This window comes from Mchenga conophoros, linkage group LG22, assembly GCF_057382185.1.
Source record: "Mchenga conophoros isolate Kocher_MC1m ecotype Shallow Benthic linkage group LG22, M_conophoros_male_GT1.1, whole genome shotgun sequence".
Taxonomy (NCBI): Eukaryota; Metazoa; Chordata; class Actinopteri; order Cichliformes; family Cichlidae; genus Mchenga; species Mchenga conophoros.
This window is the reverse complement of record NC_140546.1, coordinates 18872639-18889679: the sequence shown is the minus strand read 5'-3', so window position 1 is coordinate 18889679 and position 17041 is coordinate 18872639. Positions and strand designations below refer to the sequence as shown.

The window sequence follows — 17041 nt, the reverse complement described above, 5'->3', positions numbered from 1 at the left end:
ACTCACACACACTTGGTCAGACAAGACAAATCACAGACGACTCCTGGTCATACATGGGCGTAAACCACAGGGAGCCAAGAACATTCATGCTTAACCTTAAATACGCCCCAGGGTGTCTATGCGTAGCAGAATATATGTAAACACACACACATCATAAAACCTGCATATGTGTTTGGTGTGTGTGTGTGTGTGTTTAACTTGAGGGGATGGGGGAAACTAATATATATGCGGGTGGATGTTAAATTCTGTGTATTTTAAAAATGTGCAAGTGTGTGTGTGTGTGTGGGTGTATGGTTTCCAGAGCTGTGTGAAGATACATTTGGAATTTGCAAGATTAAGATTTTATCACAGATATGGGGGTTAGACGAGGCCATGCCTGCTGTCCAAACGAGCAGCAGTGATGAACTAATTGGCTACAAAAACACCAGAGACAAAGGAACAAAGACGTGTGAATAAAGTAAAAAGATACATCAACACAGAAAAGAGGGACCCAAACCTAAAGTTCAGAAAAATACAGAATAGTTCCGGTTTATAACAACATGGGTCTTCTTGTTGCTTAGTGCTGTTATTTGTATCAGTTGCAACAACTTACAACATTACTAAGAGGAAAGCAGCAGTTAGACAAACGAGCAACCAGACAGATTATCATAAAGAGCGTATTTAAAGCAAGGACAGTAAAAACATAAATAAATGGATTTACCTTCCGAGTTGGAAAAGCAAAGCCAATGTGGAGGTGCCTCAAACCTGCATTCTATCTGATGGCCACCAGATGGCGACAGCTGTGGTTGCAGAAAGACTTTTACTCCTATAAAAGGCTAATCCGCTTTCCCTTCGAATTTCCTTTCATCCACTCATTTTCGATGATATTAAATAAAAATTTTAGTCTATTTTGAAAGTTTTGGTCTTGGTTTGTATTTTAAACGGAGGATTATCTGAAGTATGATATTGCACGCTCATTGGCTAATAAGTTATCTGTCACAAGTTGCAGTCAGATGTCTTTTTACAACCAAGATGGCGATGGCAGAAACACTCATCTCCGGGTACTGCACCTCCCTCCCACATTTTAAAGACATGTGTAGGGTTAGTTTAACTGGTTACTGTAATGTTTACCGCTATAACCACTTTAATCTAGTTGGCTAACCGACAAATATTCACTAAATAGAAACACAAAGCATAACAGAGCATCAGTGTATTTAATTAGAAAGTAAAGCAAGTTATTGACCTGACGCTAACTTATCTTAAGAGGAACAAGAACACCTGTGCTAAAATGCAATGGACCAACAACACCACAAACTCGTATATCTTTTTACACTGCCCCCTGGTGACAGCACACTGGCACAACACTGTAAACAAATGTATGTAAAAAGTGCTGTAACATTAGAAGTATAATTTAAAAGTACTTTAAGTTAAGAGATGATCTCTGTGGCAGGCTGATAATGTGATTCTTTGTCTGATGCAATTCTTTGAGCTGAGAGTGTGTTGGTTCTCTGATGGATCTCAGCATGCTGTAAGCAGCAGCAGCAGCTCTGCCCTGCCTTGTTCAGTCCACGATAATGAACTGCTATGCTTCTCTTTTTACCTTTTCTTTTACTCTTCCTCCATCTCTTCTTCTACACATCTCCACATCTCACCCTCTGTAGCAGTTTTCTTCTCCCTCATCCTTTTTTTCTCGCCGCCTCCTTGTCGATGACTTCGTTTGTATGCTCCTGGCTTTCTTTCTTTCTTTTTTTTCCCTCCTTGTCTCTCACTCCTCTCTTTCCTCCTCACCCGTCATGCCTGCCAGTCCTTTCCGAGTTTTTTCAACTCTCCCATCATCTCTCTGTCACTATCTCCATTTCATCTATTACTCTCTCCTGCTCTTCTCACTTCGGCTCCCATTTTCATTTTTTTCTCTCCTCCCTTCACTCCCACACCGTGTTTTTTTTGTGGTTTTTTTCCCTTCTCACCATCAAATTTCTTTCTTCGGTCTGCCAGTCTCCATAAAGCAGCACGAGATGTCAGCTTAGCGGATAATAATTGTAGCGGAGAGACACATCTCTCTTTTTCTTTCTTCTCCGTGGTCTTTATCTCAAGCCAGGCATGATGTTGAGAAGATGACCGACATCAGCTATATATTGGTATAAATTGTGTTATTAAGATGGGGAGAATGAAAGAGTGAATCCCTATCATTACCGTAGGATGATAAGTTTCAGCCTTTTTATGCGTGTGGGTTTGTCAAATGGAAATCTTATATTAAGACTAAACTGACTCAACTTTTTCCAACAACGTTCCGTTTTTCCTCGTGGAATAATGCCACAATTAAAGCCCATTTGTTCAAGAGAAGCTTTGCTGTGTTTGTGGTTGTTGTGCTTCGAGAAAAAACCTCGGCATCCCCTTCAGTAGCAGTGCAACATTTTTTGGGTGGTGCATCAAGTGCCATGATGCTACCCACTTCTACTGCTCTTACCCATTTATGTGATATCTGCTAATTTAACAAAAGTTTAAGAGCAGTTTGCAGTTTAAGAGCTCCAGGGTCACAGCGTAACTGAAGATTACAACTCTACTTATTATTCTTGTTGTTAAAAATGTAAAAATTAATTTAGTTTCTCCCCTTTTTTCCCTGCACAGCTCCATTAAAAGCTTTTCATTTCTCTGTTCCATCAAATTAACAATGTTCATTATGCAGATTCTAGCTGATTAAATCTACATGCAGGAGACGCATAACACACGCTGGGCACCGCACTCAGTGGAAGCTGAGAAGCGGCGAACACGTCTTTCTCGACCGCACGACTGAATCAAACAAAAGAAAGTAAAATGCAATGTTATATTTTTAGGGTGACATCATCGTATCAAAGATTTATTTGGGTGTTGTAAAATATTTGTAAAGATTTTATGACATCCAGTGCTTAACAAATTTATTAGACCACCACTCAATATATAAGGTTCGAGCCACACTTGATGAAAATTAACATTATTGGTAATTACCAAATTGTTTTCTTAATTTAATCAAAATGGACTTGATTTGATTTTCTGATTAAAATATAATTGTTTTTAGCTGAGAATTTTCAAATTGACCACTTTAAAAAAAAACGTAATTTTCAGTGTTATTTTAGCATTATATTTTATATTTTAACATTATGTTTTTAATGCGACAATATAATTATTGTTATCCATGAATTTTCAAATGTGCTGTTTTACAAAAAAGTAAAAAATGTTAAAGTACATTATTTTTTTTTTCTACTTACATCCCTGAACAGAAAAAATAGTTTTATGTCTACAAAAAAAACACATTTAAACAATTTTTTGACTGATTTGTAAAATTGAAAGGTGATCTAATAAGTTTGTTAAGCGCTCTAAACGACAAACGTTTTTTTACTATAATGTCTAGAACTGCATTGCATTGCTGTATTTTTCTTTTTTGTTTCATTCTACATAATCTTAACAACAATAGCTGCTTCATTCCTCCCCTCCATGTAACCTGTCCTCCCTGGCCTTTAAACACCCTCATGCTCTCTCTGAATGCATTATAGCGAATACGAATGAAATACTATCACTATCACTTTCTTTTCAAAGCAGTGTTTTGTCAAGATGGTCGAGAATGGATTCATAGTTTTTACCGATCTGAGTATTTTATGCCAAGGGAAATTGAAAAATGACTTTCCCTGTCATATAGTTTCATCATCTGACTAATGCTCATTTTCCCCGTCGTCACAGGTTACTTTTCTTCTTTCCTGCCACGCTTCCTCTCGCTCACGATGACACATTGAATGAAAGTTGACTCTAATAAAACTGCTCGCTCTTTAATCAGACGCCGCCTGTAATAAGCAACTGCGGTTATACAGTACAAATATTCAATCACTGGAACGCTCCTACATGCAGCACAGCATAAATGAGACCTTACTTACAATTCACGTGGGGCTTTCTCACAAACATAAGCTAATAAGCACACCCACGAGCACCATCTTTGGTTGCTGGTTGATTCAGAGTGTGTGGAATCATCTAGCGTCCCCTTAGTTATAGTTAATGGATTGGAAAATGGAATTTATCCAAATTTCATCAAAAATGTTTGTTTTCAGTTCTTGTTTTAAAGTTGTTGTTTTTTTTAGTAGAAATAAAACCAAATTATGATCCATTCACAAAAACACATAACGTTACCTTTTCACATCTGTATGTAAGTATACGGAGAGAAATTTGCCTCAAAAGTGTTGAAAATGTGAACGATGTCATATCAAGTATAAACTAAGATTTCCAACCGCGTTCGGTGATTTGTGCGTAACTCACACGAGCATGCTTCATTCCATGCACAAAAACGATGCAATTATTTTACACATGCACACATCCAAACCTGAATAAATACAAATCATTTATGCACAATTTATTAAGTTCTCCTCATCAATCTAATAATTTTACCTTTCAAAAACCTTTCTGTGCGTACAAATGTCGAAAACTACACATATTGATGCCCACGTAGGGTTTTGAGACAAATTCAACACTGCCAGCTTCACATAGATCAACAAATGTAAGATGCATTTAAGTCCCATAAATACTTTGAAATCTGTTACAGTATTCATTACTGCTGTCACTGCAACGTTTATAGAATATTTATGAGCCTTTAGTACACAAGATCAGAAAGACCTCTCATTTATCTGAAATATAAATGAGAGGTCCCCCCCCCTGAACATTTATGCAGTAGATCAGCTGTGTCTGTTTGTTGGCTGAGGGAGCCACACCTGATGTGCGGATCAAGTCCATCCCAGCTTCGGCTCAGCACTGTGCACGATGCAGACGGCAACAGATTTGTAACAGACGGCAAAAGATTTGCAATGTATCACAGTTAATTGCCGCATTACTGCAAACAGATTAATGTAACTGCCAACTTGACCTCACTCACTCAAAACCTGACCGCAGACTGACTCCGTCTTATTGCTGTTTCTCCCATTTTATTGCCGTCTTGATGCACCAAAGACGGTTTGAGGACGCCAATTCACTCTAGTAGTAGTAGTAGTTTCAGACCACGACCCCGTTTCAGTGTTATTCTACTTCAAAGGCATAAAGATCATGAGCTGATTGCACATGTTCACAGCAATGTTGGTGGCGCTGTGGTCTCTAACCAGTGTTTCCGCCAGTGTGACTGTAGACTTGGTTTGCGTTCGTTTTTACATTGAAACAGGTGTTTGATGGCATCGTGAAATCTGGAGCATGCCTTAGTGAAGTCATCAAACTGACATAATGCTTTCTCTAACCTCAAAAATGCCAATTTTTGGTCCTCACAAAGATGTTTAAACAAGTAGACACACACACACACACACACAAACACAGTACCCTATAGTCACTCAAAAAAAATCTCCCAATAAGTCCTAGAGACACACACTCAAACAAGCTTACCTCTCCATTGTGCAGCCCAGCCTCCGCGAGCCCGTTCATCATCAGCGCTGGCTGGTTGTCATTTTCATCCAGAACCTTCTCCGGTACCGGTGGCGGTAAATCCTCCTCTGGCTCCTCCTGAGGCTTTTGTTGAGGAACGGCAGCATTACCAGAGCGCCTTTTGGCCTCCATGTCTGCGCTGTGACGGCTCTTCTTATTCAGGTTGACAGAGGCGTACTCCGCCCCGGCGAAGATGGGCCCCCGCTCAGGTGTGCTTGGGCTGATGTGGCCGTTAAGAAGAGCGGGAGGATGAGGCGGAGGTTCGTCTGGACTCGGCTGGATGGTACCGTTTGGGAGGCCAGCCTCTGCAGGACCGTCTTTGAGCTCCTTGACCGTCTCGTACAGGGATTCATCGGCACTGACGTCACGTGAGGCCACGGCCATCTCCTTCACCACCTTAACATCAGAAACACACACTGGTCTTACGTGCATTCAAAAACAAGAAATAACTTTTTGATGTTTCTGCCTCCTGGCTCGAAAATCACTCAATTCACCAGCCACTTGTGAAAAGATCCCTAGGCGTAATCAATCAATCAGTCATTTACTCAGTCAAGCAGCATTCAACATTACAAGCTTTAATCTCCTCCAGTGAGCATGTCCGAACTTACTATGAGTAAAGAAAAAAACCATCATTCTGCTGTTTAAAGGTGACTTTTAAACACTGACCTCATAAGTGCTGTCTCCTGAGGGTGGGGGTCCGTTCCCGATAAGGGCGTTGTTGGGAGGGATGCTGGGAAGCTGGCGGGCCTGAGGGCACTTGGAGGACCTGAGCTCTGATTGGCTGGAGAGCATCTCCTCTGACAACTGGGGACTGGTGTCCTGTGTGTCCGTGAGAACTGGAGGGAAGAAGAAAAGAGTCAGGGCGAGGAGGAAACAGCATCTTTTTACGACTGCATTTAACATTGACTATAACACGAACCAAAGCTGACCAGCAAACACGCTTCATAACAGCCATCACGTGTCAGGAAAAAACACACTGCATGGATGTTGTATCACGCGGTCTAAATATTAACTACGCAGACAACAATGGCAGGACATGACGAGCTGATAGGAACTCTATCGGCTTACTTGTACCGCTGGTGAGAGGCCCATTGTGAGAGGTGCTGACCGCCGCGTCAGTCGCTGGACTGTCTGCTGATTGGCTGATGTCTCTCTCTGAAACCTGCACAACAAAGGATAAGCTCTTTGTCACTGCTGCACCACAGCTCGCAGGCTTGGAGGCTTCAAGCAAATAAAACCTCAGTCTCAGATTCTTTAAATTACAAAAACCTACAGAAATGAATTTGCACGTCTTCCTTATGTTGCACGGGATGGACATCCGTCACACCTCCGTGCAATCGAAAAGCCATATGTGCGGTGCATTACCTTCAGGATCCTTGAAGCCCAAATTTAAATTTTCATGCTTTCCTGACTCTTTATCTCGCTTCGTCTAAGCTTTTCCAAACACATTATTTATTACTTTAAGGTAATTATAAAACCGTTATGCATTCCTAATTAAGTGTAGCTTATTTTTACCTACCAAGAAAAGACATCTAAAGACAGCTAACAGCTTCTACGAGTATGAGTAACAGGCAGCTCTTGTTTTATGCAGCTGATTTCATATTAATTCATTTATAAGAGGCACTAAAATTGAATCAAGCATAAGCAACACATCAAGCCGAACAGGGTAAAAGGACGGCGTCTGTAGTGTCACATTAATAATTATAATAACAATAGGAAGACGCTACCTTAAGGATACCCACAGGGTAATTTGTCTCCCTGCTTGTCTCAATAGGAGGCTAAAGAACAACAGCTGTGAAGCTGGCAGGGACTCAGTTGTGTTGCAGTCGGGTTTAAACCATGCTCTGACAGTTTCTGTGCTTGCAACATCATATAAGCATGGAAAAAATCTGCATCTCTAACTCAACTAGCACAGTACAAAAAAAGCAGAAGAAGAAGAAGAAGAAGAAGAAGGGTTTAAAAAAAGCTCAAGTTTCCTGTTTTATCAGCCTAAGCTGAGCAGAATCAACTCTGAGAGTGAGCAAACACTCAGATCAACAGTGAGAAGAAACTAGTAATTAACAGAGGACGATTTATCAACATGCACTTCATGCATAAACTGTAATGCTTTAGTTTCCATGACGATTGCTCAGTCAGTCACTAATGAGAGAGCAGAGAAAGTCAAAACCTTTCAAAGAGTGCACGCCAAGACTGCTCTTTGTCTGGGGTTTGCGGTTTTTCCTTGTGTGAGCAGAGGGACATGCATCAGAAGCTCCATAACTCCACCTAGTGGTCACGCACTCTCATAGCTGTCGGTGCCAATGACGTAATCTTTAGCTGTTTTATGAAACCACTAATTTTATGCTGTCGTTTCGTGATTTAGGCACACGTTACATCCATCTTTCTTTTTATAGTCCATTAATCTTGTGTCATCCGTCCCAATGAGAATATCTTGTGTACACCACAGATGCAATAACTCACAACTTCACCACCACTCAGGAATCACAGAGGAGTGTAACGCTGTTTTGTGACTCGGACATGTCATCTTTGTTCTTATTAACCCCAGGCAGTGACAAAAGAAGCGTAAAATAAAGCATAAAGTTATAATACTCTCCAAAAATGAAAGCTAAACAAGAACCAGCGTCACTCTGATCCAAGCCGTCAAGGACGATAATCACTGTAATTCTCTTTTTTTGCAAATTCTGTTACAATCCCATGACAATGTCTCATTAATTGCTCTCCCCAGACATTCACATTCTTTTACAGTTTCAACACAGCTAACATTAACATCTCCTTGCTGGTGTGTCAAATTATTTTTTTGTAGGTCACTAACTGTAAAAAATCTGAGTGACACAAAGTATTGACAGCACAGATTCAACAAGGTGCTGGAAACATTCCTCAGAGGTTTTGGTTGGACTTGTTTGCTGTACATCTGTGACGTGAATCTCCCGTTGCACTGGTTCCAGCGTCAAGAAACCAGTTTGAGATGATGTGAGATTTGTGACATGCTGTTATCCTGCTGGAAGCAGCCAACAGAAGCTAACTGTGGTCATAAAGAGATGGACAAGGTCAGCAACGACACTCAGGTAGGCTGCGGTGTTTAATCAATCCTCAGCCGGTACTACGATGTGTCCCAGGAAAATATTACACCACATTGCATCATTGTATCACCAGCCTGAAATGTTGAAACAAGGCAGGAGGAATCTAGAACATTGCTTTCACCTTATTCTGACCCTACCATCCGAGTATCACATCAGCTACAGAGTCTTATAAAACCAGGTAATGTTTTTCCAATCTTCTACTCTCCAATTTGGGTGAGCCTCGTTTTCCTTTTGTCAGCTGAGTAACGTACACTCAGCGTGGTGTGTTGTGTGTTTAGAGATGGTTTTCAGCATCCCTTTGTTGTAAGATATGAAGCGGCCATTCTCCTCTGACCTCGGGCATCGACCCAGAGGACTCACTCTCATCACCATCTTCTGTAAACTCTAGAGATGGTTGTGTGGGAAAATCCCCGCTGATCGGCAGTTTCAGAAATACTCAGACCAGCACGTCTGAAACCGACAATCATGCCAAAGTCACTGAACTCTTTCTTCCTCATTCTGATGCTCAGTTTGAACTTCAGCAGGTCGTCTCGGCTTGCTGCCTTGCTGTAATGTGACTGCCTGATTAGATATTTGCATTAATCAGCAACTGAACAGATTGAACCTGTTGATGTGTTTGTCCTACACTGTGTCGCAGACACTCTTTGCATTTGTGATCAAACTGATTGAGCAACTGCTAAACAATCACAGAGGCTGGTCTTTAATCCTCTTAGAACAAAACGGATCACTTTGCCCTGCTTCTGATGGACCTCCACGGGGTGCTTCCTGTATCTAAACTGACTTAAATACTAATTTTGGTTAATCTGCACCCTGTGAGTTTAAAACACTTGAACTCTCTAACGATGGGGAGAAACAGGAGGGACAGCGTTCACTGATGCTGGCTGCAGGAGAGACAGACAGATTGCAGCTCAGCGAGGAAGAGTTAATCTACTCAACCACGAAGACAAAAACCCCCATTTAACCTGTCAGGCTACGACACGGTCCGTCGTACAAATGGGTCCCTCTTGAAACAATTTGATCACCTGGCAATTGGGCTAATGCTTAAAGGTTGCAGTGAAGATATCAATCAAATGCAAAAAGGCTCTGAAGAACGAACACACACACACACACACACACACACACACACACACACACACACACACACACACACACACACAAACGCATATAAACACACAAACCCCCAGAGGGGAAGTCAGAATAAGAAAGTAAGTGGATGTCACACTTAAGTGGTGCTTGGTTACTGAAGCATCAATATTATAGTAGTTTGTAATGACTACCTCTGCCCATTACACAGTCTTCAAAAGGACATAGCGGACGTTCGCCACGCATCATTATGAGCGTCGCATAGCACGGGGTAAAAGGTCAACTCTACAAATAATAATAATCTTTTGTTTTTCTTAATAGTATCCCTCTTATTTCTGTTTTAAGGCAGCACGACATTAAAATAAGTGACATGTGACGAGCAGGCAGTGGAGTTTCCCACGTGTTTTCTTAGCGGGAGAAACCACTTCCCTGTTGGCAGCCGTGAGCCGTTCAGAAACAACCTCTCGCTAACAACTGGAGGCTGTCAATCAGCCGTACGCAGGGAGGCTTTGTTCTCTGTATGTTTCTGTGTCAGCGTGATCGACGTGGGTTACGACGCAAAGAGTCGGAGGGTGTGTTCTAGTGTCACAGGATGTCACGTAAGGGCGGAGATGTGTGTCAGTGTGCACGCGTGTTACTGAGGAGGCACGCAGCTAAACTCTATCCACAGCTCCACTTGCCGATCGCTCCAGCGCCTGACTAAAGATACACACTCTCCCACACTTGGACTAATGAGAAGAGTATGCGTGGGTGCTTTTGTTTAAGGCTCTGAGTCGATATTTTGACAGAGTTTAAACCAAATGGCTGATCTTTGACTGCAAGAGCTGACGGTTTCTTAAACTTCCTGAAATCTGACCTGATGTATCTTTTAAAAAAACAATTATGTTTAGAGAAAATATTTTTTATGCAAAAAAAAGTGCCTTTCAGTGTATGAGTGTAATCACACTATGATTAAGCCTGAAAACATTCAGCTGTTCGCTCTACTTGTTCTTCTTTCAGCTGCTCCCGTTAGGGGTCGCCACAGCGCATCGGCACCCTATCCCCAGTTTCCTCCCCTGTCACACCAGCCCTCTGCATGTCCTTCACTACATTCATGAATCTCCTCTGCGGTCTTGTTTTCCTCCTGCCTGTGAGCTCCATATTCAGCATCATCTCATCCAAATCATCTAAACTTTGTCTCCAAACCCTCATCTCTCTTCAACCTGCTCCCTACTCTTACAGACACCAATGCCGTCTGCGAACATCATAGAGACACGCCTGCCTGAATTCATTTAACAAAAACAAACTTTATCAACTTTTCATTCACTGTCATTAACCCCCTCCCCCAGGGGGTTGGTGTTAGCTGGTGCTGCAAAACAGCAAAGTGTGAAACCATTTTTGATTAGTTGTCTTTCAGAGGTAATACCCACAGACCTCAAATATCTGCCTTAGAGCTTCCTATGTTAAGGCTAAAATAATGGACCTTGCAGATTAAAAACCAAACCACAGACAGGTTTTGCAAATAAACTGTGCCTTGAAGTCCTGCATACACACCGCTTGACTTTTTAAAAATGTAACAGTGTTAGTATGCATCCTTGCTATTAAAAATAAACAAATAAAACATTATTATTTCATTCCTCTTCAGGACTGTAGCTTTGATATATTGAGAGAAAAGGCTGTGGAAACCTGAAGGAAAAACTCACTCCATTCACCAGGCTCTGATGATCTCCCGCTGGGTGTCCATTCACCGCTTTCTTCTGCCTGAAGAGAAGAAGAAAGGAGAGATGAGAAAACAGAGCAACACATCAAGTGTTAGAGCAGCCTGCACAGCTAAACACGGGGGCTCAGCTGTGCATGCAAAGAACTGTGAAAGCAAAGCGTGCCTCCAGATTAGGGACCAAAAACCTGTTTTATAATTGTACAACTCTTCCACATATTATGCTTTCAACCCAACCATCAAATAAATCCAAGAAAATTCTAATCTTGAATCTTCTGACAAATTAAAAAAAACACAGAAATCAAATATTAATTTGCAAATATGAGTTTTATTTATTACATTTGTTGCGTTATAGCTTTTTTAAATAGCACTCCTTTTTCTTCTGTTAGAGTAATCTAAAATTAAATCAAACATTCAAACAAAAACAACTGAACTGGGATCAGTAAAATGTAATAATAACCATCACTAATAAATATTACATTCCTTCAGACACGTCCGCTTTAACCTCCTAAAACCTGAACTCTTTCATGGAATGGCTTTATAAATTTCTCTTTGCTATTTGGGTTGATTGGGACCTGATGAATGTAAAAACAAAGAATTACCTGATTTTTTTGTTTCTGAGAAAAATAAGATCCACATAAGGGGACATCTGTTTTAAATTTCGATAAAACAGTGGCAGTATAATGTCCTCGTCAGTGGATATCAGGCCCTTGTAGAGCAAAATTTAGTATTTTGGTCTAGACAACCCAAAATGTGATGTCTATATATGTGGAGGCCAGGTCCTAGGAGGTTAAGGCAGACCTGCTGTGAGCAGGTAAACCCTGTGAGGCTCAGCCTTCAGCCTGCTCAGAAACACTCCATTTCAGACATTTTTGTTCTACTCTGGCTCTCTGTGATGTCACTGAGAACAGATAATCTAACTGTGGGCATCTAAAGATAGACAACTGTCTATCTTTAGCTCCACCTCGAAACTCCTGTTCTAATCAGATGAAGAAGTTGCTCTAAAGGAGGAGGAGCTATGTCGAGGGACAAATAAAGACTGCATGTATATGCATGTGCAACACTGCTTTCATGCTGCTGTGACACTTAGTTTTTCATTCACGGGTTAATCAAATTTGACTTTATGTCATAAAACAGGCTGCGGCGAGCTGATGCATATCTAACTGCATTATACTTGTTTCGAATGTTCTGCTCTCATCTACATGAGAAGAAAAGTGACATCTTCTTTATTTACCTCTGCAAATCTGAAAACTTCAAAACCGGCCACCTGCCAAACGTCTCCCTGCGGGACATTAACATTCAACTCAGCTCTCTGCAGGGCGAAGAAAAACTCATTTCTCTTAGCTCCTGGGGGCTACATATAAAAACAATTACAATCCCACACGTTGGAACCGCTGCGTAAGAGGTGGGCGTTTGTGTTGAATATACAGCCCGTCACGTCACGCCGCAAAGTAAATGCCTCATTAATCTCTTAGCCATTACTTCAGTGCAATCCCAATGAGACAAAACAAAGCTTTACGCACTATAGCGAAGTTCGCAGCGTAGACTCGTTAACATTAAATCTTCATTACGCGCTGGGTCGTTAAGTCGGTCAAATTAACTTTTAGTTTCAGTTGTGCTGCTTTATTTGGAGTCTGCTTGCATCAGCTCTTTACGGGGATTACACGAAAGGAAAGTTAAATGACAAGGAAACGTGTTTCTCTTTTATATATATAGATAGATGGGAGTGTGTACGGCTGCTTAGAGACAGCACATGCTTCCATTCATAATTATTAATTAAATAATTATGGCCTACTACCCTAGAGGGCATTTTTAGTGTTACTCAGCAGCACTGCTCTGTACTGCTGCTGTACCTATAATTACTGTAGCTAAGAACGGCCTCTCAGGTATTTGTGCACTGTCTGCATTTCCCAGCAGAGCAGATCTGCTTTGGATAGCTGACACAGCAGGAAGTGAAGCTTTTTTTGATATGTGAGCGTGCCCTAACAGCGATGACAATAACACCAGTACACGGCATATATGGGTGTGTTTGCTTGGTGATGGCGCTCACCCCTGGCAGCTAGCGCAGAGCAGCAGCAGCACCGACACCAGCAGCAAAGCGGTGAGGATGCTGAGGGTGACGATCAAGATCAGCTGCCCGCTCCCCAGCCACGACGCCACACCAGTAGAAGCTGCCGTCCCCGACCCGACGACGCCTGCCTCCGGCCCCCACCACACTCCACTCAGCACCGGAGCCATGGCACATCACACTGTGGGGGAAGAGGACATCGGACTGGTACCAGCTGGGGAAACACGAGAAAAACAAAACTTTTTTTGTAGATGTGAAATTACAATCACATTTAAACCGAAGCAAAACTATTTATTTTTTACAGTTTTACCAGGAATGACGTATATTGTAGATTTTTTTATGTTTTTAAATGTGAAAAAAAACTTGTGCAGCGTTTTTTTTTTAACTTTTCAGCAGATACTGAGAGATCGCCGTTGGCTGAGGAGGAGCAACGTTTACTGAAGGATACAGTCAGCCAAACCGTGCAAGCTGTGCTCTGTTTGTTAGGAAAACATACTGAGAGGAGAATTTGAATTCAGCAGCCACCTTAAAGCTCTATCATGGAAACCTAAAGGCGAATCATGCTCGTCAGACAATCACTGTTTATAAACACCTTATGAATCTTTCAAACCCAGGTTGACTCGAATGCAGACAGAAACAGAAATAATGACTTTTTATTGTTTGCTATTATAAAGAAATCTGAAGTTTTCCAAAATATGACCTGCAGGCAAAAAACGGCTTCGCCAAGTGTCCACTGGGTGACTTCTTCTTCTTTTCTTTTCTTTTTTAAATAAAATAGAGTGAAAATGTGTAACTTTAGATTTGAAAAGCTAAAAAGGGACACTTTGCCACTGCTGGGTTGGAACCTCCTTTTTTTTCTTCAACAATGTGCCAGAAACACTTCTCAGTGTTTGGTCCATGTTAACATGATGGCATCACACAGCTGCACATTTGTATATCCATGATGGGAATCTCCCATTCCGCCACATCCCAAAGGTGCTCTATTAGACTGAGATCTGGTGCCTGTGGGAAGCCATATGAATACAGTGAACTCATTGTCAGCAACTCATGTTCAGCAACAGTCACCATCTGAGGATTATTTCCTTGTTATTGCGTGATGTAATGGAAGGTGATTATGATACACACCCTAAAAATATTCAACATTGCTTATGCTTTTCAAAGAAATGACACACCTTAATAGAGGAAACCCTCCATATTTCCTGGCTATGCTGCCCAGCACGCTGTAGGAAATGTTTTCATCTCAAATCTCGTCTAAACTCCTTTAATATCAGCTCTAAAATGTAAAAATATGTTTGGCTTTCTTTGGTAGAAAAACCGAACCTCTACACTCGCTTTTGTTTTGTCACTTTGACTGCACAGGTCAGCTGTCCCAGTTCTTCATGTATAGATTCAACAAGATTTTGGTCCATGTTGACATGAGAGCTTCACACAGTTGCTACAGATTTGTCGGCTGCACATCCACGACGAGAATCTCCTGTTCTACCTGAACCCAAAGAGGCTCTATCGGACTGCAATCTGATTACTCTGGAGGCATTTCCTCCCGCAGATCTGCCATTAACTGGTTATTTTCTCTTTTTCAGACCATTCTCTATAAACCCTAGAGGTGGTTGATAGATCAGCAATTTATGAAACACTCAGACCAACAACCATGTCACAAAAAAAGTAATGTCACGTCACTGACATTACTTTTTCCCCCATTCTGATGCTCAGTTTGAACTTCGGCCGGTCGTCTTGTTTACACATCTAAATGCACTGAGTTGCTGTCATGAGATTGGCACATTGGTACATTGAAATGCACATGTAAACTACTGGACTATTTTCTTAATTATCTGTGAGAGTGACTTAAATAAGCTACTACACCAACGCCTAGTGGAACAGAGGACACCAGGTGCATTAGCTGTTTTGTGTCTTGGACACCTGTGAAGCTCCAACTACAGAGACGCATACTACAATAAATGAATTGCTGTTTTTGGCTAATTCATTTAGATTCTTTAACATTCCTTATAAATATTTGAACTGCACACACTGACTAGACATGACCAGCAGGTGGCAGAAGCGAGCAGTGTGAGACCGCAGTGCAGACAGCGATCTGCCTCAGTCTGCTGCAGTGGCCCTCACAACAGTGCCTCCAACAACTGGTGTCTGGGCTCTGCGCACAGCATCAGAAACCTCATCACGTCTCCGTCTAACAGCTAAAGTTGGGTTTAGCTGAACTGATGGAACCCCTGATTTTATCACGGATGATTTATGGGGGCTGTGTGGAGCTGCGGGTGAGTCACAAAAGGGTGGGGAGGGATTGTGAGCCTAAAATAATAAAAATAAATAAATGTGGAGAGGGTGGTTTGTATCCCACTGTGTGTGTGCAGGGAGGGGATGTCGTGCACTCCCGTGACTAAGATAGAGAAATAGTTCAGGGCAGACAGTGTGGAGAAGGAGTGAAACCGCACAATGAAAAATGGGAGCGAAAATAAACCGCACACACTCTTTCTCCTTTCAGTCACAGCACAACAGAGAGCTACAGCAGACCTGGTGGCAAGTGGCAGTGACAAAAACATGACAACCTATCTTCCCTTGTCTTTTTTCTTGGAGAGTGCAGGAGCCAAACTCCTGTCTGGAGTGTATGTGTGTGCGAAGAATGTGTGTACTCTGTGCCGGCGGTGAAAAACTCCATTGTGTCTCTCTGCTCGCCTATGCTAATGTGACTGGGGAGTGTGGGAGCTGATGTAGCACTCGTCGTATTCGAGCAGCATGGAAGTTTTGTTTGCAAATCAGATGGAGCTGCAGAGCGCAGTTTTAATTTCGCCTTCGTCTTCTTCAAGAAGACGCTGAGGAATTCCCGCCTTTGTCAGAAAGCCGATTGTGTTTATCCCTGTACAAAAACACACAGGTGCGCCTGGTACGAGACACCAACAGACTTAACAAAGCCTTACCTTGACACCTTGGATGATTAGTCAGGTCGGCCTTGCCTGGAAGAGAGCAGATAACAAAAAAGGGGGGGGGGGGGTTAGATGAGTTAATGTTATCATTGGAGGGTGGTGTTGTCCTGCGAGTGTGTGTGCGTGCACAGATGTAGGCTGGGCAGGCATGTGAGTGGGAGAGCAGCGAGGCTATTGAGTGTTTGTTTTTTAATGCCCATAGCAAATACATATTGGACAACAGGCTGCTTGCAACCTCTCATGCACAAACACACACTAGCTGTATGCAGTACACACAATAAGCACTGCATCTTTCACACATGCGATGTATTGATCAGTCAGCCCATGTAACCGAGAAGATAATAACCAGGTGACATCATCACTCAACTGTGTCCCATAACATGTAACGTGCGCAGTATGCACTGCAGTATTTTACATTGTACACGTACAGGGTGCAGGTTCAGTTATACACTCTGATTTTGCTTGAAATGACTTAAAAATAGTCCGAATGCTTTGGGGTCCCCAGGGACAGTTACCTCACAGACGCCGTATCTGACCTCGCCTGAGAGGCTCGTGTCCAGGTGTCACTATCTGCCGCTGCGTGCCAGCTCGCCCGCGGCTCGCGCTGGCACTTAAACCAGAATAATTACCGGCTGCCACGGCGCTGTGTCGCCATGGCAACATTTCCTTCTACCCATCGCCGCTATTTATGGTGGTTGAGTGGAAAAAAAGGGAGGAATAAATAAATAAATCTCCGCAGGGATGTTTTGTGAAAGAAACTCGTAGGAGATCACGA

The 17041-nt window shown here is 42.1% G+C and overlaps 1 protein-coding gene across 4 annotated transcripts in view; it reads right to left on the bottom strand.

The window, feature by feature from the left end:
* pag1 (phosphoprotein membrane anchor with glycosphingolipid microdomains 1) overlaps nt 1–17041 on the bottom strand; it is a 59784-nt gene that overhangs the window by 6621 nt on the left and 36122 nt on the right. For 3 of the 4 annotated variants that reach the window (XM_085262283.1, XM_085262284.1, XM_085262285.1), the window contains 6 exons: nt 16261–16296; nt 13313–13544; nt 11249–11306; nt 6472–6565; nt 6070–6239; nt 5365–5799 (listed from right to left, as the gene is read on the bottom strand). In XM_085262283.1, coding sequence (XP_085118409.1) covers nt 5365–5799; nt 6070–6239; nt 6472–6565; nt 11249–11306; nt 13313–13500 — 945 coding nt within the window. In that variant the 5' untranslated portion in view covers nt 13501–13544; nt 16261–16296. The remainder of the gene's footprint in view (nt 1–5364; nt 5800–6069; nt 6240–6471; nt 6566–11248; nt 11307–13312; nt 13545–16260; nt 16297–17041) is intronic. The other variant, XM_085262286.1, reaches the window with a different exon arrangement.